This window comes from Excalfactoria chinensis, chromosome 5, assembly GCF_039878825.1.
Source record: "Excalfactoria chinensis isolate bCotChi1 chromosome 5, bCotChi1.hap2, whole genome shotgun sequence".
In the NCBI taxonomy this organism is placed as follows: domain Eukaryota; kingdom Metazoa; phylum Chordata; class Aves; order Galliformes; family Phasianidae; genus Excalfactoria; species Excalfactoria chinensis.
Window position 1 is genome coordinate 53,141,213 of NC_092829.1, and position 21,471 is coordinate 53,162,683.

Below are 21,471 nucleotides of genomic sequence, written 5' to 3' on the forward strand. Positions count from 1 at the left end.
AAGAATTAAAAGAACAGCTTTATTCCTTGTAATAACTACTCCATTAGTCAGCACATTTTATCTGAGGAGGAGATTGCTGTTATTTTCTCTTTTCCAAGGAAAAAAACAAAACCAATACAGTCCAAGTCACATCAAGCTGTCCTCATCTGTACTACCTGGAGCTGCTGGCTCAAATTCAGCTACGTTCGTTTACATTCAAAGTGAAGTTTTTCATTCTGAGAGCTGTGAACTTGTTCTCAGGTTTCTTCTGTCAATATCAAGTAGGGTTCCCGGAGCATGGGGAGAGAGCAAGCCAATGTAACATCCTTAATTAAGCACAGCCTGCTGTTTGTTGTATCTACATACAGTGTGTGTGAGGCAAACTGAACCAAACACATTCCTGACAGAACCAAACCACTGACCCAGAAAGCACATGGGAAAGTTCCTCTAAGTGAGATTCTATTTTATTTCATCTGTAAGATGAGATTTTAAGTGATAATAAGCATTTCAATCAATCATCACAGCGCTCCACTTCAGCTTTTTGGATCAGAATCCAGTGAGGAACAAACAAGGAGCTGCAGTAAACACAACTTGAAGTCTTTAAACTTTTACCTGGTACTCCCCAGTCTGTATTGCATCCTGTTGAATCCTGGATGAAATTTAAGAGAACTGAACTGCTTGCTCAAGCACTACTTTGCTCAAGATTCTCATTTCCTCTCCTTCAGAATTCTTTTGATGAATAAAAAGTTTTGTTTGAAGTTTGCATACCATGCGAGCTGCCTAAAAGGTCTGACAAACACAGAAGTTTTCATGATCCTCACCTTCTTCAATAAAAAAATAAATAGAAAAAAGTGCATTGTACCCATCTTCTATAAGACAATACTATATTTGTTGGGCTTTTTTTTTTTTTTTTTTTTTTTTTCCATGCATGATTAAGAAAGATGGTAAAAGAGCAGGAGAAACATTAACTTATTTTAGGTAAAATTTAAGAGAAGGTAGAACAACTGCATTAGAAGTACGGGTGAATTTGCAATGTGTTGGTATGCAAGATTAAGTTTTCCTTCTCTTGTCAATCTATCCATTCCAATATTTTCCATATTTAGCTAATGCCCGCTTAACTGTTTTTATAATCTATGAGTTTTTTGCTTTGTTTCAATAAATACGTCTTTTTGTTGGTCTTGCACACAGAGTGACTCAAAAAATAGGTTACTTGGTTGTTCTTTAATAACAATAGCGCCACCTAGTCGACAACCTAATGAACTATGCTGGCCTGACGCAGTGGTGAAATTACAGCCAGAGTCCCTGAATGAAACTCAACTATTGAACTGTTTCCTAAGAATATGTTTATGCAAGGATGTACGCAAGTAGTTATCCGTAGTTACAGTAGTGAAATAACTGCATCAAGCATAAAACAAGGAAATAATTGGACTCACTACCAGCAAGTAAGGTATTGGTCTATACTAATGTAATATTGAACAGATTTGCACTGAGGAACATACAGGAGAGAAATACAATATTAAAGAAAGATGTCAGTTATGGAAACATCACTCAGAACTACATTGAGATGTGGTACTTTTCCTCACACAGCAGTTCCATCAAGGGGAATTAATCGCTCTCTTGGCCAAATCTAGATTAGGGAGAAACCAGGAGAAACACAAGAAATCTGCTGTGCCCCCAAGTGCAGGAACAGGCATGAAAAATCATCAAGCTCCAACCCCCTGCCATGGGCAGCACCCACTAAATCAGTCTGCTCAGGGCCCCATCCAACCTGGCCTCAAAAGCCTCCAGAAGAGAGACTCTCTGGGCAACCTGTTCCAGCACCTCACCACTCTGAGTAAAAGATTTTTCACCTACCACCAATAGTGCCCACTCCACAGCTCCAAGAAGAGCACAGAAACACAGCAGCAGGTGGGGAGCTCCTCAGCAGCACTCCCAGAGCTCCAGAGACTGCAGATGTTAGACTGAGCACCCAGGGAGAACACCACAGCAATGCCTGCAGCCTTCTGCAGCTTCCTGCACAGAAACATTCCGCACTTGTTTCTCTTGGGATACACAAGAGGTGATGTGACAAGATGTTTTAATAGCCCTACTCAGTAAATATTGGTGTGTACATACCACCAGTGCAAGAAGAAGCAGGCAGGAAGAGGAAGGAAACAAGGCCAGCCCTCCGCAGCTGCCACACAGCACCCACTGAAGCCCTCCCGCCTCACCACAGCAAGGACTGAGGGGAGCTGCGCTCAGCATCTGCACCCAGAGCACTTACCTGTCTCACACGGCTTTGTGCCTTGGCAGGGATATCATCTCTGACAACAGCATGAACCTCCATGACCCTTCCCACCAACATCCTGCTCCATGTTGATGAACGGCAGCAGAGGGGCACGCTGACAAAATGGCGCCCAGCACAGAAGCTAAGAGGTCATTGAGCAACTCCAGGCGGGAAAATGGCACCCACTGACTTCCATCAGGACTCATTGAACCTTTGTGGAGACATGAGAGCTACTTATGTAAACACAGCCATAAAAGATAGTTTCCAGTACTGTAACCCTGACCATCTTCCAAATGCACATTTCAAATACCTTAGAATAATTCAAACTTAATTTTATTCAGAAACAACTTTCTTTGAGGTCAAACAAAAAGGACGGCCTCGTTACTACATCAAAAAAGTCAGATATATATATATAGGGATATCAAGCCAATCACCATTTTCCCTTAATACTCTTACTGTGTTCTTTTAAGTTCATGTATCAGGTAGGCAAATAAGCTGCTCTAATAAGTAGAAAGACAGAACTGGAAAACAGCACCCAATTCAATTGATGGCTTTATTGGGGACAGCATGAGATGAAGCTTAGTGCACAGTGATGTCTGAAAAAAATAACAAGAGTTAGTTTTGTTCACTTTTCTTTTCCATAATTGCACTACACAAAACTAGCTGATGTAAGAGACCGGGGGCAGGTGAAGAAGCAGGGACTCTTTGCCTGAGTGGATGTATTACATTAATTTCTTAATATGTGAAGGAGTGGATTACCCCTCTAGCAGCAATGGGAAATTAGTTTCTTTATTTCTTCATTAAGACTGTGGGAGGGAAATTAATTTTCTACTCTGGTTTTCAAAATTAATTGAATATATCTTTATTAACATGACAAATATGTACACATACTTTTTGGTTGAAAGGATTCTCTAAATTAATCCTAAGCAGACATTCTCAAGGCAGTTTGGTAGCACACTACTTTTTATTTAGTTTTCTAATGTTATAAAGCTGATTTCACAAGTCCAATCTGTTAAAGCCACCTGTATGGAAAAAGCATCTCAAAACAGTTTTTCTAGACTCATTTGTGCAGTATCAATATGTTTATTCTTCACTTCTTCCTACTCCATCATTCTTGTACCTACGTCCTTGCAGACTAACACATACCTGAGTGTTTATGTTTTTGTGCATGCAAGTGCATGCATCAGAAATTGTCTTCTGATTGCACTAAAAGGAAAACATAACATAAAAGGAAAACATAACATTTGAAAACACAGTCCACTCAGCTTAAAGAAGGTGCCCAGGTTTCTCCATGCATGCACTTCCACTTAGATGAATTTAAAACATCTCAAAGTTGCTCACTTCATTCCCTACGCACTCAGTGCCTTCACATCTGTACTGTATTTCCTATGGTGTACTTCCACCACTGCATCATTATATTCTTTTATTCGCATTCTTCAGTGCTTTTCTAAACACCAACAGCGTTTCTATTTAGTCTTCCACTACATAATTACTACAAATCACTTCATCTAATATCTTTCATAATCAAAAACGCCAAATATTTTTCTACAGAACTTGGGCCTTTTCTACTGGAACTAAATACCAGTGGTGATAGCCAATTTTCTGTTCTCTTGGATAGTCAGTTAAAGATTAGATGCTTAAAAAACCCAGCATACTTTATTAAGCATAAGCTACTGTACCATTCATTTCTTCAAATTAAGTCTAAAGAAATTAACTAGAAAACGATTTCTGTGAGAAGGCACTGCAGTTTATATAAACTCAAATGCAAGCTCCAACCACTACCACCACCTCTCAAGTGAAAGCCATGAATTTCTCCATCTAGGCTGGGAAATAACACCCCTAAGTGTAAAATAAAATGATAAGAATAAGGCTGTGAATTCAAAGAGTCAAACTGCCTTCAAAATGTTTGAGGAACAATAACATGTAAGGGGACTGTCCTAAGCAACCATGTAGATCTTCCAAATTATTTTCAAACTGATAATATTATTTACATGCTGGATGTATAGTTGTAATTACAGAGCAAACAGCCAAAGAGGATCTAAGAATCACTCACCAGTGCTAAGGCTTTCAGTTGAGATGAATACTCACAAACATTGAGTCTCACCACAAAAACTCCACAAAGGAGCAATCTCCAGAAAGAAATACTACCTTAGTGGTGGTCAGACCTTAAATGGGATCCGGCAGAGATTGGGTCAAGCTCCACCCCTCTGGGAGCACAGCTAAACTATCTTCACCTGTGCTCCCACAGCTGACTCATCACTTGCCTCAGATGGTTAATCAGAGGTTCAGGCTGTGATCAACAGTTTCCCTTACACTGGAATATTTTGCATTCATCTTTTAGGTTCAAAAAATTTAATCAACACTTCCCAAATTACACACAAAAGTAAAAAAATTGACCACATGGTCAGCATCAATTTGCCTTTGCAAAAGTTCTTGAAGTCACCTTATTTTCATGGGCTCCATACCAACTGAATTCTGCTTAATTCTTTTAGTCAGCCTGTTCTCCAACAGAAAAGGCAGACTGCAAGTAAATAAGCGAACAGTGGATATAAGTTACAGCTACTCTCCTTCCTAGGAAGTTAGAAGGAAGATCTTGTTTGGTTAATCAAACAAAGTTTAGTTATAGATGCCAAGGACAGGAATTAAATATGCAAAACAAAAGCAAGACTGTCTCAAAAGTATCCACAAATGATTGTTAAACCTGATTAATCCATTTTAACAAAATAGTTCTCTTTGCAACATTCTTGTCAGCAGTTTTCAAAGTGCAGCTGGGAGTAAGAAGCAGAACAAGTTCTTTACTTGTTTTGATAATTAATTGTCTCATTAATAGCTTGCTAGAAAACCTCAGTCAAGTCCACATAGCACCTTTGTTAACATGTTAACCGTAACTTACCCACATTGACTAAGACACACTCGTTGTCCTGAGAAATAATTTAGCCCTAACACCAAAGGAAAAACTGAGAATTTACCTACAGTTCCCATTAAAGCAACTTAAAGAAACAAAACAAGAAGTCTGGATGAAAATTAACCAGATCTCAACTATCTGAGGAAAGGTCAGTGGCAAAACAATCAAACTCTCACCAAAAACTTTTCCCTGGGAAAGAAAATCTGTGGTCCGGCCCACAAGTAGAATAGCAGAGAGTAGAGCCTCTCCATATCACTATATGAATGCTTAAAAAAAATAAAACCAAATAGTTTAATTACCTTACATTAATGGAGGAGGTTATTGAAGACCCTCTGTGAGTCTTGGTATCAGAACTCCTTCACAAGCTGCTTTCATCACAACAACAAAACAAAGACTTCTATAGGAAGTATCCTCAGACTCGTGGTGTTGATACAGACTCAGTAACCTTCTCCCATGTATAACAAAAAATCTGCATGAATGGGGAAACAATAGGACGTGCTTATCATACTTGACACTGTACACAGTCTTAGTGCACACACCCATAAGTCAGATTATCATAGCATGGTACGAATGCTATGAATATTTAGAATACAGACGCAGTGCTTCACACTTGCAGCCCAAAGTCCTTTCTTTCCTTCTTACCCATACGAACTTCCCAGATTAAGAAAGTAACAGCAGAGCAGTTAAAGGTGCCACAATAGTTGTACAGCATGTTACCTGCCCTTGTGAGCTATCTCAACCATTTAAGAGATCAGTAGAATCACTTATCCATCAGTTTCTCCAAAAGCAAATTGTTCATTGGTGGCATTCTTCCTGAGCTCAGCATTAGCCAAGTAACAGCTTGGTTTCCTGCACAGGATATTCTAGATCATGACTTTAAGAAGGAACTTTAGTCAAGCATTAATGAGTTTGGCATCCCTTGCTAAAAATATTTTGGCTTTGTTACGAATGTCACAAACCGTAAGCACATCTGAGATGCAGACACTAGAACCATTCTGTTGGGAATGAAAAATGGGGTTTTGGCTCCACAAGACAAAAACAACTAAAAGAATGACAGAACAGTAGGGGTCAGAAGGGACTTCAAGAGATTGAGTCAACACCCTCCACCAAAGCAGGGAACCTAAAAGACAGGCATCCGGACAGGTCTTAAATATCTCCATAGAAGGAGACCTAACAAGCTCTATGGGCAACCTGTTCCAGTGCTCCATCACCAGCGTGACCACTCCTGGTAAGAAGGACTGCTTGCCTAAGTTTCCTGGATCTTTTCTTAGACAGGGAGAGAATTCAGGCAGCTTGTAACCACTGACCTTTTCTATAAACATTTCTGAATCAGCTTCCAGACCTTACAGCAAAGACCAACTACATCAGCAACACACCTGCACAGGCTCTACCTTACACAGATGGCATTCTCTTGCTCAGATTAACCCCCCTCCCCAGAAGCTACAACATGCAGAAAAAATAGAAAGACTGAACACCGTTTATAAAATCAGTACTCACGAAACACGCTAAAATAATAATAATAATAAGGTGTATATCAACTCTGGCAAGTATCATCTCTCTGTGTTTCAGTTTGCACTTGTTGCCTCTCAGCTCAAAAAGTATCTCACCAGAACAAAGCAAAATGGTATAAAGGGAGATCAGAAGCAGACGTTCCTCGCATTACTGGAAGGTTTTGGCATAATTTTTAAACACACCTGTATTTGGGTGCTCATTGTTTTAAACAAACCACTTTATTCCCTCAGTTCTGTGCTGAACATTGTCTGGAATTCCCAGGTCAGGACATGGCACTGAAGCCATCTGCGTTCCTTTCCAAGCACTGAGCACAGAGGCTGTTCCCGTCCCTCTGTAAGCACTTTTAGCTGAGTAGCTTTCCCGTTAATATTTGCATACAGACAACAAACTTCGTTGATTGGAAGTATGACGGCCTTTGTAATTGACGTGCACACCCTCCGAGATCCGCTAGAGGGGCTCATTCAATTAGACAACAGCGTAGTTTCCGTTCTCCGAGTGTTCCATCCGTAGTTTATCACGCTATAACAGATTGCTAAACACTGCACGAGAAACTAAGCCAGAACTACAAGAACTTAGCAGTTAAGAAGCTGCTGCATGGGGTCCTTCTAAACTCCCCAGACGTCACGTTTTTCATTCTAACAGGAAGCGACTGAGCGATGTAATTATCGTAGCGTTACCTGCATAAAGAACAACCTGTGCTCTGCTCTTTTCTGTCCTCTCAGAGCTCGGCCGTGCAACAAGCACGCACGCAGCCACCCTACAAAGCGCTCCACTGAGCTTCCTCAGCCCTTCCCCAGCCGTAGGACCGCCCCGACGGGGCGCAACCGGTGGAGCGGCGGGCGGGGGAGGTGCGGGTGCTGCCCTGGAGTCCGCCGCGCCCTTACCAGGAAGAGTTGAGCGCAGAGCACGGAGACGGCTGGTTCCCGGTAGCTGGCTCTCGGCTTGGAGCTGCGGTGGGCAGGTAGGCACGGCACGGGCGGGGTTCTCCTTTTCTTCGTCGGGGCTTTTAAGCGTCCCCTCTTTCGCGGGAGGTTGCTGTTGTTTCGGCGGCGCACGTCGCTCGGAAGTCCGCAGGTTAACTATGGAGCGAGGGACGACAGCTCGGCCCCGCTGGGATGGCCGGCACGAAAGTCCATCCGGCTCGAAGGTTCATCCGGCCCCGCGTGCCCCCGTGCCTCCAGAGCGGGAGTTGCGCGGTGGGACAGCCCCGGTGACATGTGCGGGGTTACGCAATGGCACGCAGGACCTGGTCGGGTCGGTGATTTCTGTTAGGGATCCGTCGGGCTGAACGGCGTGTAGGCACTTGCGTCGGATGACTTCATGTGTGGTACTCATTCAGGCTTCATCGCTTGGGAGGTTGCGTTGTCGCTGCGTTGAGGTACGGGTTTCTGTCGGGCAGGTACACGCCATGCTGGGACTGCTGCTGCTGCTCTGCCAGCTCCAGGTGGCCGTGTCGGCGTTTCTTCACCGTGCACAGAGACTGAGAGGCCCGGAGCAACCCGATGCCACGCATGGTAAGGCACTGCCAGCACGAGTTTGTACTTCTTAGGAAATTAATAGTATCTTCTTAACTTGGTTTCCCCTGAGAAATCTTTGCTTGTACTTTGTTTGCTCAGACAGCAATGCCTTCTATTTATTTCCATGGAAATGACAACAGACACAATATAACAGGATATTGGTGGAAAGGTTCAGTCTCTGCTGCCATACCACCAACATCCACCTCTGATGTTATGGGCTGACATTGTAAAATAGGAGGCATTACTTTTGGAGCAGCTATCGTATTTGAGTGCATCACACAACAGTTTTATTTGAACGTCTAAAACTCATTTGTATTGAAAGGGTTTATTTGCTTGTTTGCTGTGACCGATATTTTCCCTCAGTATCTTATCCCTTACACAACCTTGAAACAAAGCACAGTGCTGCTATTGTAGTTCCTTAATTTGGATGGTAGGAAATAAATGATGTCTCCAAGAAGGGCTCGAGCGCTGTGACACACGTGGGATACTGAACCTTTCAGCATCAGGGCTTTGTAAGATATCTGCCCTGTCTTCTCAGTGAATGAGGAGTGCCATAAGCCTAACACAGATTGTCAAAGCCGTCACATTGAGGAGGGAACTCCTTCAGGGCAGCAGGTTGAGCAGAAAAATGCTGAACGAAGGTTATTCATTAAAGTCCTTACTGCTGTGGGGCACAACAGAGCTGCCAGGCTGCCTCTTCCTTGTGAATTCATAGCACAGAACCCTCCCCTGGCAATAATAAGAATCACTCCAAGGTGGAGCTGGAAAGTGAAGGGCCCAACTCTTCTATCCGGTGATTTAGCAAGTAGAACAGTTGGCAAAAGTGTGGAGTACCTGCAGTGGGAGGTTACCCCTTCAGCATTTTCTTTTACCACCAGAGTGACTTTATTCAGCACATTGTGTGGATGCATTTGTAATTAAACACGAGGCGTGCTAAAACTAGGTTTACCATCTTGTTGAACTGTGGCCCAGGGACTGCAGAACCACATCTAGCAGGGAATTCATCTGCTTCATTCTCCAAATACTTCCTTAACCACCAGGTCATGTGCTATTTGGAGGTGGAGACAGGTGCACACTGATTACATCCTACAAAGTGATAAAGAGAGCAGATTAACGGATAAAGACTGAGAGAGAAAGAGTTTGTATCACTGGAATTTAGGGTTCCACACTTTGCGTTCCTTAAAATGCAGCAATTATTTAAGCTAATTTGGAAGTACAGCTAATGTTGCTTGCAGTAAGGAATGAAACGCTGCTGAGCAAAGCCAAAGGAAACTGAAATTACTCAAATGTGATTTGCAATGAACCAAAATATGGACAACGCAGTATTTATTGTAATATAATATTGTAATTATTTTCCATTTCCACTTTTTTTCTTGTATGAAGACCGTATTCTAGTTACTGCTACATACAGCATCAATATTTTAAGCATAGGTTATTATGCAACTACTTTGAAGTAGATTTGCCCTCTCACACATGCATGCTGTTCCTCCTGTACACACTAATATTTCTTCAATACACTGCAATCTTAAAGGCATGAACAACCAATATGCAGGTTATACTTGCATATTCTTAGTTTACAGAGCACAAAATGTTCTGAGATAGCACTGCAAGAGCTATCTAAATATGGGGGTAAGAATTCCTGAGTGATATGGTAATCCAGCAAGACAAACCAACAGGAACACAGAACTAATTTGTAGCTGAATACCTCTATTCTGAGCCTCATCCCCCTTTTTAACTGCCTGACTTGGTATAGAACAATGCTGTTTCTGCTTGCAAAAGTAATCCTCTGCTTATGTTATTGAACCAAACAGAATGGATTTCTTAGAGTACAGATTATACTTTCACTACCAGCCAAGCCAGAAAACAAGCTCTGTTATAAAAAGATGATATTTCTTAAAAGAAGCTGTAGGAAGAACAGGCTAAAACTTGACTATGAAGAATGTCTGCTGAGAAAACACATTCCTGTATTCCAAAGCCTCCTATAGTTTCACTAACTCTCCTGGAATCTTACCTCACAACTTACTGCGCAGGGTCTGGTGGCACCCAGAGTAAGCACAAAAGAGGGGAAGAAATAAATGTCTTCATGCCAGTAAAGTCCCTATCAAGCACTAATTTAAAGCAAACAAACAGGCCAGCCTTTACACAGAACTTGCTGTCCCAACAGTGAGAACAAATGTGAAATGAATAGGGCTCTGCTGCCATGATTTAAACTCTAAGTCGCGTAAACAAACTTGCAGAATACCAATAAATGTATTTTTGAGGGTTCTTTTTTTGCTCAGTTGGAATCTGGCTGGATTTCTGCTTTCTGCAAGTATTACTTTGTTCTGAAGGGCTCTGATGCCCCCATCCCAGAATGGGTAATGCTAAAACTTGAACTTCCAACAGCTGTCGTGAGAACAAAATACTCTCGGCTAGTATGAGGGATAGCTGGAATGCCTTATGGGAGGAAAGTATTTCTATTTTATATTGCGTGGTTAGAAAAGACAGCAGCAGAGAGAATGTTTTTAGGAGGAGAGCTTCGTGCTTCTTTCTCATATACATGCATATATTGAGACATGCTAGGGGAAGACGTGGATTCAACATAGTCCTTCAGGATGTCACTCATTCTTTAAAAGCTGTAAGATTTAGCCTTCCTAGCTTGTTTTAAATCACTTTATTATTATTATTATTTTTTAACTAGTGTTCACATCAGCAAAGGAGGCCAATTTATTCATTGGACGACATCTTCTGAACAACAGACTTGATTTTGAAGCATTCACGCCTGATAACCTGGAAAGAGAATGTATGGAAGAGCTGTGCAGCTACGAGGAGGCCAGAGAAGTTTTTGAAGACGTTGATAGAACGGTAATTGTTCAAACAGTTTAATACGCTGAAAGAGTCTGTTGAATAGATGATTACTGTATTTAAATCCAGTAGCCCTTAAGAAAACAGCACAAGTGAGACAACTTCTTGTTTTATAGTAGTAGTAAAGGCCCAAATTAGATGGAATTATTACTCTGAGTATACAGTGAATAGGCTTGTATATGTACTATTCCCTTTGAGATTTTAGACTAAGGCTCCAGTTCTGTGAAACAAATGTAAATGAATCTCCACAAGTACCTCTCCTCATAGAAGAGGTATGCCTACACGTACCTATACATGTTTCAGAATCTCAGTGATTTCCTTAGCAATTTCTCAGCATCCAGGTTTAAATGCATGCCATGTATTAATTGTCTAGTTTCATCCTTGTCCTATGCCACGTGTTTTTAAGTGAGGAGTACAAGCTAGATCTACAGTTTAGCTATTGAAGAGTATTCCTGTAGCATCATCTTCTAACTTGCTGAATATATACAGCTTGGAATAACATCTTTATTAAAAGAGAAAATGCATTAAAAAAACCTTTTGGTCCAGTAATAGAACATAATGGCTGTTTGAAGACTGACCCACTGCAGATCACACTGATCTCTTCTTGATCCTAGCCATGCTCTGCCCTAACTCAGAAAGGGAAAGGAACACCTGAAGTTGAAAATGTTAGTCTGCAATAGTGAAAGTGTTAAACCAGATTCTTGCTGGAGTTTTTTTGCTATCAAGCAAAATTATGGCTAAACACACTTGTTGTACAGCAATCATGCAACGTAAATGTTTTTTTCTCTGATAGGAATATTGTTCATGCAAATGTCTGATTCTTAAGAACTTGCTTTAGCTCGTTAATACTCTTCTGTAGGCATTTACAAAGGTTAACTGTAAGCATTGTTTGTGTCAAAATATGTGCTAGCTTCCACAGCAATCAGGCAAAAGTATCTCTGTGTGATCTGACATTAGACAGTTAATGCAGTTTTGCTGTTCAGAACTGGTATTGCGTTCCTTTTGAAGTTGCAGTCCTTTTGCAAACTTGAGTGTAAGACAAAAATATGCTGTGATAAGCAAGTTCAGATCCTTCAGCAAGAGTTGCTTCCATTCCTGCCATTGTTAAATCTGGCTACAGTGCTGTATAAAATAATGGTCAATAAGCCTGCTAATTATCTTTTTAAAACTCTGCTCCTTTGTATTTTTAAAGACCCAGTTTTGGAACGACTATTCAGTGAACGGTCCTAGGATAAAAACAGGTAAGTAACCCTTTTCCTTCTTTTCTCACATTGCAGTATTTCATGTTTATTCTAATACGTTCTTAGTAATACACCATGCATTCAGAGAGCAGATCTGCAACCCCAGTCAAAGTCACGAGCACATGAAATAATATCTGGAAGGTGTCAGAGGAGAGACGTCTCAAAAGTGTCCTGTACAGAAAAGGAAACATCTCACTTTTGCTTTAAGATGAAGGTGAACAGCAATCTTAGCTTGTATTGAACATATATCTCAGAGCAAGATAGACGTGTGTGAAAAAGTACAGCACGAGAGAAATAGCAGTTCACATTGTAAACTGTCAAGAACACAGAAAGAACCCTATGTGAAAATAACCAGTGTTTTACTTTCAGGTGACGAAACACTACAAAAAATTAACATCACAGGACTTCTGATCGGTCCAATTGCTGCTGGAGGAATGTTAGCCATATTTGGACTGCTTATCTTCTACTGCTGCAAAGATAGATGTAAATCAAGGCAACCACCAGGGTAAGGAATGTCATTGCTTAAAAACAAGGCAAGCAGTTTTGTCTCTGAGGGTGACATTTAAAAACTACCAGTGGTTGGTCTAACTGTGTCCTCAGGGAAACCAATAGGAAATTTCTGACTTTCCTGGAAGCAAAATTACAATGGTAAGCACTACTTACTCTGAAGTTAATCAGTAACACATAAACACAGAGCAACAGAACAACACTTGCATGGCTGGCATAACTTCTGGTTATTGTTTTTATTTTGTTAGTTATGTGTGTGTCGTCTTAGATCCAGAACGCTAAAATACAGCATCACTTTAATAGGTTAGGGCCTACACTGGGAGGTCTAACATGTTATATTTCACACCTAGAAGTAGATTACATGCCCTAAAGAGCATACGCTCTATGTCAGACATGGAAAGGATTAGGTTGGAGAAAATGCTTCTCTGCTAATTCTCTAGCCCTGCTTGTTCCTTCATCATACACTTCAAGGAGCACAAGAGGACTCTCTGCTCTCTCCTCCCTATATTTAGTGAACTATTCCTATATTGTAGCTTGAAGAGAATATTTGGATTCTGGTGTTTATGATTATTAAAGGCAAGGGCGTTGGTTTTGTTTGGGGTCTTGTTTGTTTTTTAATTTTACAAGACTTCTTTCCTTTATTAAAAGGAAAGCAGCTGTTAATAAATGCTGTTACTTTTGTTCAGGCATTTGGATCATGGCAGAAGCAGAAGACGTAGTTCGACTTCAATCTTCAGAAGGCACGAAGAACTCTCTTTAAATCCCCTTCCTCCCAGAACTGACGATTTGGGACTACCAACTTATGAGCAAGCAGTTACTTCAGGCAGACAACACGATGTACCACCACCTCCCTACCCAGGGCCCCCAAAATGGGTACGGGCATTTAGAAAGTCTATGTCGCTTCCTGCCCCTTAGCTACAAACCTCCTGCTAGAGGGAGGAGGGATTCCTGAAGCATAACCAACTTTTAGAAAGTTCCCTACCTTGCATATTGCAAGATGGTTTACAAATATGTGAAAGATCGTTAGCACAGCTAGAAGCAAATCAAGATCCCCTTTGGGAGAAGGGCTGTTGCGAAAGCTGCAGAACTATACTTTGCACAAGGGTATTGTGCTGAGAGAATGTATTAAGAATAAGTCTTGTACTGCCCCTCTTCCACTTGCACTTTGAGCCATCCCATCATATTATTGATGTTTTATTAATAGTTTTGTCTTGTTTCTTTAGAAGGAACATTATTTTAATTGCTCTTATTGACGGTAACCATTTTTTGGTGACTCAGTACTTCCAGTCATCATCGTAAGTCTGCTGTGTTGTTTGACATACTTTACTGCTGTGTGGATTTTCTGTTCATCTATTCATGGATTTGAGAATGAAAATCATTTAATGAGATTATCGTGCAAGTGTGAATATATCACTGCTTCTGGATTACGGTGGTTCGTTTTAAACCTTGCTGGGAAGCGTTACTTAATGATACTTACTTGATGTATTTTTGTGATTATTATTTTGGATTTAAAAGAACAATTAATTGCATGATACACTGCACACCCAACAAGCACATACTTTAATCAAAGGCTTTTTTTTGATACTCCAGCTTGTTATTTAGAGTAGAACACTGACCAAGTACTGTGTAAGCCTTTGGAAGAGACAGGAAGAATGGATGTGATAGCAACACTTTTAATGAGGGGCATTTCACAGGACTCGTGAAAGTACAGATTCTTTAACGATTAAACTACAGAAATAGTATAGAAACTGCACCTTCTGGAGAGTGTAACACTAATATATTAAGTCAGTAAATCTGCAGTTTAGATCCTAAAGGTACTGAAAATAGGCATTGATGGACATTCAGATACTGGCTACGTGCACTGCAACAGTTTGCAAAGCACATATACCATTAAAATAAGCACAAGTTAAACTTAACTCCTCTTAGATAGGAGGAACTCCCAAGCAGTTCACTGGTTTGCCTCTTTCCTACATGAGATTGTGAGAAAAAAATACACAGGGCTTCATTTCTCTCCAGACAGGTTTAAACGTGTCACAGTACGTAAATGCTCCTAGCCATCACCTTGGCCCATTTCCCAAAACTTAGTTTCCATGCTGTCCTTTCGACATCATATGAGGTTACATCATGCAACCTCTTACAAACGTGGACAGATGATTACTTACAGCAAATAACCCAAGATCAGAATGGTAGTCTCCAACTCCATCAACTTAGTTTTTCTAAGTCACTTAACCTGTATTTTTTTTGCATGAGCAGAAACAAGAGAGCCTCTACTATTTCATTTCTCAAATCCTCTGATGAGCAACACTACAAACATGACATATTTCAGTGTTTTTTGTGAGTAAGTGGGTGTGTGCGCACACGTGAGTTCACTGGAAGAACAAAAACAAAGCACCGCGTGGAAGTGTATTTCCTCACTGCAGTTCAGGAAAACGTGAGTCATGAAGCATTTGACTCTGCTTCTATGGAAGTCTGCAGCAAGCTTTTTTATTGGCTTCAACTGTTCTGGGATTGGAGCCAAAGAAAAATGTAAGAGCTGATCACTTCTGTTAATAAAAATGTAATGTGCTACCATACTATTTAAGAACAGTGCTGTTCCCAAACCTGATTTTAATGTTATTTGGTTGTCCTAATAATGCCTGCTAACATAAAAAAACCCAACAACCTCTAAAAGTCTATTTTATTTAAAACCTTACCTGCCAACAGAAGTTTGACTGCTGCTACCCTCACTTGTTCCATGTGGTGAAGAATAGGAAATAAACCCCAGGTATGAAACTCATCTATCAGACGCTTCAAGTTCATTCTCTTTACATTGTAAATATCTCCATTCTTGTAACAGAGAAATTTATCACTGTATCATTGTCACGGTTAAGAAATTTCATATTTTCCTCTCCAATGTGTTTAGCCCATCTCCACAAATACCATGCTCTTCATTCAGTGGTAGCTTCTGCTTCTAGTAGTCCCTGAGCTGCGTATTTCGTTCTTGTGACTTTCATATATTTCAGCCCTATGTCCATCTGGTACAGCCTTTTGAATGCACTTGTCCCAGTTATCTTCTCATTCCAACTTTAAGTGCTGGCATTTTGGTGGGAGAGAGGCAGCTTCCTACATGACACAAAGTACCTTCAAAGGAAAACAAACAAACAAACTGACTGCACGATGATACTAAATTAAGTCACTCTCTTTTGCCCCCAGCAGAAATAAAATAGAGAGATTTGTACTCTCCCAACCACACAAGGTGAACTAAACAAGATGGTTAAAACCCAAAGGATAGCAAAGATTCCAAGGCACAATGAAACAGTTGACTGAGCTGAGACCCAGAATACAATTGGTGGGGTGTAGGTTCGTTCACATTAAGCCAGACACATGCACTATCAGAAAAAATACTTCTGTCTAGGAGCTGGTATGCTTTGAGAAGACCTTAGGACAGGTTTTAAACTCCCAATGCAGCACCAACTCAGGTTGTTCAGGCACCTTCAGTGAAATTCTCTAAGTACCAAAGCCTACTAAACAAATATTGAGATTTAAATGTCCAGTATTTAATGGTAAACACTTAGCTTGGATGCGATACAAAGGAAAACTTCTAATAAGAGTTAAAATAACCCCTGTCAGATCATGAGCTTGTTTGAAAGCAAAATCTTGATTTAAACTCCCTTTTTTCCTACATCTTGCTGCATTCCTCCCACTCACCTCACACGAGTTCTAAACCATATTTCATGAATCAGCTGAATGCACTCATCCAGCAAAAACAAAGGGAGTACGTGAGTCGAACCAACTCAGATGTGAGCAGCTGTGCCGTGGAAGTTGTGGAACCATAAGATCAGGAGGACTGGGAAAATGAAGGAAATGAGAACTTGGATCTCATTGGCACAGTGTGCTTTGTGCCAGCTCACACAACAAGTGCCATAACTTTGTAGATCGACTTCAGTTATCTTCCTGAAGATTGCAATTCCTTTGTTTGAAGTTATACCCAAGCTTCTTTTCTTTAAAGCAAAGGCACAGCACATAAAGAAACACAAAGAGTACTTGCCCTGAGGCTCCCAGGTAAATGTGCTCTTTGAAAGGCAGCAATTTCTTCCCTATTTACACATCTACCCCTGTCTAGTTTGACATTTGAAGAGGCCAAGTGCCAAATAAAATGCCAAATCTAATCCATTCGAAAGCAACTGCAATTTTCTGCTTTGATCAGGACCACAGTCACAACTGCACCTAAAAGAGCAGAGATTGGTAATAGGCTTGACCAGGACTCACGTTAGTCCAGCCAAACACCTGATGTACTCCTCATTACTTCTAATGGCAGATGCCAGGGCTTGGTGGCATGTGTACCTACAAAAAGTCCACGCAAGGCCTTGTATCCATGTTCTGTAGATCTATACCTGTCACCACGCTATTTACGATGCTGTGATAGTAAGTACCAGAATAAAGCACTATTGTGATATGAAATGTGATCCTTCCATCCGCTTTCACAAACCTAGTCATAAGCTCAGACTTGCAGAATTAGCTGCACGCTGTGCTTTAACCACTTTCTTTGCTGAACAGCTGAAGCTGCCGGTCAGCTTTGCTGATCCAGCGTGTGCCTCTGACTCCATGCTGTTGCCATGGCTCTTCTCAGAGCATCAAAACTGCCCCAAAGTCAGTCATTTTGCTGCAAAAACAACAGCTTCACTGGAAGCTTCTTCACGCAAGGGAAAAATAAAAAAGGCCTCTATGGTTAAACATGAGGAAAAAGATAAGAACAAAACCAAGCATCTTCTGCTATGGAAAGGCAAAGGACAGAAGCAACACCCTCTATAAAAGAAGGCGCTGTTTGTGGACAGATAATGGAAAAGCCTGGTAGAGCCAGGTTTGTCGTACCTGCGGCTAAAAGGATGCCAAAAGCACAGGCAGCAACTGCTGACCCTGAGAAGAATCGCTCCATTCAGTAGCACCTGCTGCCTCACGCACAAGGACCCCGAGTGGTGCTATCCTGGTATTTGACATCTGTGGTACTGTTAAAGCTGTTCATACCACGGAGCGTTCTGCCTGGCCATATACAATAGGCAAATACTTGATCACACTCAGCAGATGCATGAAACAGGCACTAACAGCACACTAAGGAACAAGTAAGTCAATAAATAAATCACACACACACAAAACAAAATGTGAAGTGGTGCTTCATTCTGGCCCTGGATTTGTGACTGACTGACTTGGATTTGAATTATGACCAAATCACATTTCTATGACTAATTATTGTCAAATCAAAGTTTTGATGACAAATAATGACTAAAACTACCCATCGGCTGGATCCTATGTTTCATTTGGCATATGGCCACTGTGAAGATAAAACTAAGCCTTGAAAAAGCGACATTGCCTTTAAGCACGACACACCATTAAGTTAAAGGGGCAGGTATATTAGCTAACAGTTCTGCAAGAGCTGGCTAGATTCTGGCTAAGAAGGAGGGGCAGAGAAGGCTGTCATGTGTTTGGAGACATACTCTCAAGTATAGATGTACAGATTCCTGTACTGAACACAACATGAGCCACCTCGATTTCTTGTCATCAAGCAAGCTTCCTGCTTTTTCTCATCACATCCTTCCTTTCCCACCTGCTTCTGGCTGCACAGTATCACTCTTTGCCCTGAACCAGTATTTGTTTGATACAAAACAAGCTGGCTCAGCTCAGTGGAATTACCTGGCCAAAAATATATATATTACACGTTCTTTTGCCAGAGGAGTGAATTGACAGCTCACTTTGTGACCAGAGTGACTCTCTGGGAGCAGGATGATGGAGCAGAGGAGGAGGAAGGGAAGGCCTTCTCCTTTCGGTACCAGTAAGCATCCGAGGCACCCCAGCCCTGCTGGAACAAGGTATCCGCTGGCAGCGAGCAGCTGCAGCTTTGAAGAACACTCCCTGGTCATTAGGCACAGTCTCCACTAAAACATCACCTTTAAGTACATAAATCTGTGCTTGTGTGCCTCCTAACCACCATATGACAACTTCGGGTCTCTGGAAGATCCATTATTTTTCCAATTGGAGACTATTTTGTTCAGGGAGAAGAACAAGCGACAGGAATTCAGCTGCTAAAAGCTGCACAGATTGCATTGCAGTGCTGTAATTAAAGATCTTACTCATAATGGCTTGTTTTTCAGAAAAACATATTTAACTATTTGATTTAAAATACCCACATATAGTAAAATCACTTACGAGCTACAGCCCTGGATGTATTAAAGCCCACCGAAGGTCAGTTTCTCCAAGTCAAGCAGTAGTTGCTTTTGAAACTGATGCATTCCTTATGAATGCAAGAACTGAAACACTTTCAGACAATGTTCAGAATCATGAAACTGTCTGGTATTTAAACATACACCTTAATACACACACGTTAAGAGGATTTATCAAACATTTTTTTTCTGTGGATACCAAGACAACATAAAAAGAAGTCGTTCTACATTCTGCACCGGGCTCCATCTGCACACACTTATCTGAAGGAAACCAACTCCAGGTGACCCCTGTAATTGGGGATGAGCAGACAACCTGCAAGGACCTCTAAGTGTCCGACACAAAGCTACTTTCAGTGCATCAGCAGCACGAGTGCTTCTCCGGTAGCATAAAACTGGAGGCATTTTCTTCCGTCATGCCTGCATCACATGTAAGACAGTGACTGGCTGTGCTTCCCAGGGAAAGGCCCCTTCTGAAAGCAGTGCAGGCGCTCACTTACGCAAACAGAAGGAAAACTCACTCGGCTGGTTTGTCTTTGGCATGCTCTGTTCCACTTTCCTCCCTCTGCCCCGGCCTCTCTGCACTTCTCAGCCTTTTCCATGCTGATGGTGTTGGCTCTCACCCGCCCTCCCCACATTGGCCTCTCAGCCGGGCATGAGAGGATCAGAACTTCAGCTTTCCTTCCTGAAGTCTCCTAGCTAACAACTTCCCCACTAAGCACTCCCCCTACTCCATTCACATCTTGAATATCACACGTCTAATCTGGTTAGCTGCAGGCAAAAGTTTCTCCTGCCTGCATTTCCCCGCAAAACCCTGTGGTTTGTCATTGCCTCAAGTGCTACAAAGTGAACCTTCAGAAGCCTTGCTCATCCACCAGCACGCACCTCTACGTCCTGAGCAGTACAGAAGCCTTCAGGTGCTCCCACACCTTCATCCACAACAAGCAGCCTTTGCCCCGGGGCCACCTTTCACCTCCTGCCCTCCTCAGCACATTTCATCCAGTGCTACCTTCATAAAATCATTAAGGCTAGAAAAGACAAGTAACATCACCTAGGCCAACCCATCCCCACTAAAATGTGCCCCTAAGCACTACATCTGCCCTCTCAGTCAATACCTTCAGGGATGGTGACTCCACCACCTCCCTGGGCCGCCTGCTGCAACAAACGGCTGCTTTTTCTGAGAAGAAACTCTTCTTGAGACCCAGTCTGAAGCCCCTCTTGCCCTAACACCGCTACCCAGAGCAAGGTGGCTCCAGGGAGCCCTCATGGTGGCCTTCCAGTTCTTGAGACGAGGGGGAACAGCTGTTTGTAAGGGTGGATAACAATAGGACAAAGGGGAATGGGTTTAAACTGAGACAGGGGACATTTAGGTTGAATAATAGGGGGAAGTTTTTCACTCATAAGGTGGTGCACTGAACAGGTTGCCCAAGGAGGCTGTGGATGCCCCATCCCTGCAGGCATTCAAGGCCAGGCTGGATGTGGCTCTGGGCAGCCTGGTCTGCAGGTTGGTGACCCTGCACGTGGCAGGGTGTTGGAACTGGAGGCACATTGTGGGCCTTTTCAGCCCAGGCCATTCTATGATGGGAAGCTCCTCACCACAGCCACCTTCCAAGGAGCTGGAGAGATCCACCACGGCTCTCCGAGGCTTCTCTTTCCCACACTGATCAATCCCAGCTTCCCCAACCCCGCAGCTCCCACCTTTAGCTTTGAACACCAAACCCCGCCGCCCCCTCTCATCGATTCAATTTTTCCGCGGGGGGCGGCGGTCTCAGATCACGTGCGGCAGTCACGTGCCGTCCGCCGGCGGTGCCTGCAGGGCGCTGCGCGGACACCTGCGCGCCCGCGGGCGGTACTGCCGCCTTGTCCCCCTGCTGGCGGGACGGCCGGTCGGCCCCGCACGGCGTGTCCTTGAGGCGGTGCCCCGCGTGTCGTTAGCGCCGTGCTCGCAGTCCCGGCCTCCGGTGGCGGTGGTTCTCGGTGCCGCGCCGCTTCGCTCAGCGGGAACAAGATGGCCCCGCCCCGGCCCCTCCAACAAAGCCCCAGCGCTCCGCTCGACGCGGTCCCGCCGCGCCGCCGGCGGCCTCTCCCTCCGCCGCCCGGCCCGGCCGTCCCCGCCTTCGCTCCCCCTCGCCCGCCCCGGTACCGGCCACCGCCCCCCCCGCCACGCTCCCCGTAGCCGCCGGTCCCGGTCCGGCAGCCCCGCCAGGCCGCGCGTCCCCGCTCGCGCATCTCCTCCCCTGCCCCCCGGCCGCGGCGCCGGGCCCCGCTCGCTCCCAGCCGCGGGCCGTGGCGGGGAGGTGCATCCTGGGAAGGAGCGGCCCGACATGGGTCCCCGCCTGCCCGCCGCGCAACCCCCGCCGCCGCCGCCGCCGCCGCCCGTGGCTCCGCGCGGCTGAGCGGCAGGGAGGGGAGCGGAGGCGGGGAGGGGGGGCCGGGCCGCGGCGGCCTGGCCCGCGGCGGGGAGGGGGCCGCGGCGCTGCCCGCCCCGCATGAGGCAGGGGGGGGGCCG

The 21,471-nt window shown here is 43.4% G+C and overlaps 2 protein-coding genes across 3 annotated transcripts in view; one reads left to right on the top strand and one right to left on the bottom strand.

The window, feature by feature from the left end:
* The window catches only part of CCDC73 (coiled-coil domain containing 73), a 55,540-nt gene extending 51,153 nt beyond the window's left edge, over positions 1-4,387 (bottom strand). Inside the window, exons 1-3 of the mRNA XM_072339199.1 lie at positions 4,299-4,387; positions 2,243-2,456; positions 1,834-1,992 (exon numbers count right to left, since the gene is read on the bottom strand). The gene's annotated coding sequence lies outside the window, so the exon portion shown is untranslated. The remainder of the gene's footprint in view (positions 1-1,833; positions 1,993-2,242; positions 2,457-4,298) is intronic.
* Positions 4,388-7,490: 3,103 nt separating this feature from the next.
* Positions 7,491-15,978, top strand: PRRG4 (proline rich and Gla domain 4). 2 transcript variants are annotated; one of them, XM_072339204.1, is made up of 6 exons: positions 7,491-7,623; positions 8,062-8,176; positions 10,860-11,023; positions 12,216-12,264; positions 12,634-12,769; positions 13,458-15,978. In XM_072339204.1, the coding sequence occupies exons 2-6, from the start codon at positions 8,071-8,073 to the stop codon at positions 13,684-13,686; spliced, it is 684 nt and encodes a 227-aa protein (XP_072195305.1). In that variant the 5' UTR covers positions 7,491-7,623; positions 8,062-8,070; the 3' UTR covers positions 13,687-15,978. The 2 variants fall into 2 exon arrangements, with proteins under 2 accessions (XP_072195305.1, XP_072195304.1); XM_072339203.1 differs by lacking the exon at positions 7,491-7,623 and having other exon boundaries at positions 7,975-8,176.
* Positions 15,979-21,471: the final 5,493 nt, after the last annotated feature.

Coding starts and splice junctions, on each gene's coding strand:
- PRRG4 (XM_072339203.1), top strand. CDS start 7,975: ATGACTTCATGTGTGGTACTCATTCAGGCTTCATCGCTTGGGAGGTTG. Junction 8,177..10,859: donor GCAACCCGATGCCACGCATG/GTAAGGCACTGC, acceptor TTTTTTAACTAG/TGTTCACATCAGCAAAGGAG. Junction 12,265..12,633: donor CGGTCCTAGGATAAAAACAG/GTAAGTAACCCT, acceptor TTTTACTTTCAG/GTGACGAAACACTACAAAAA.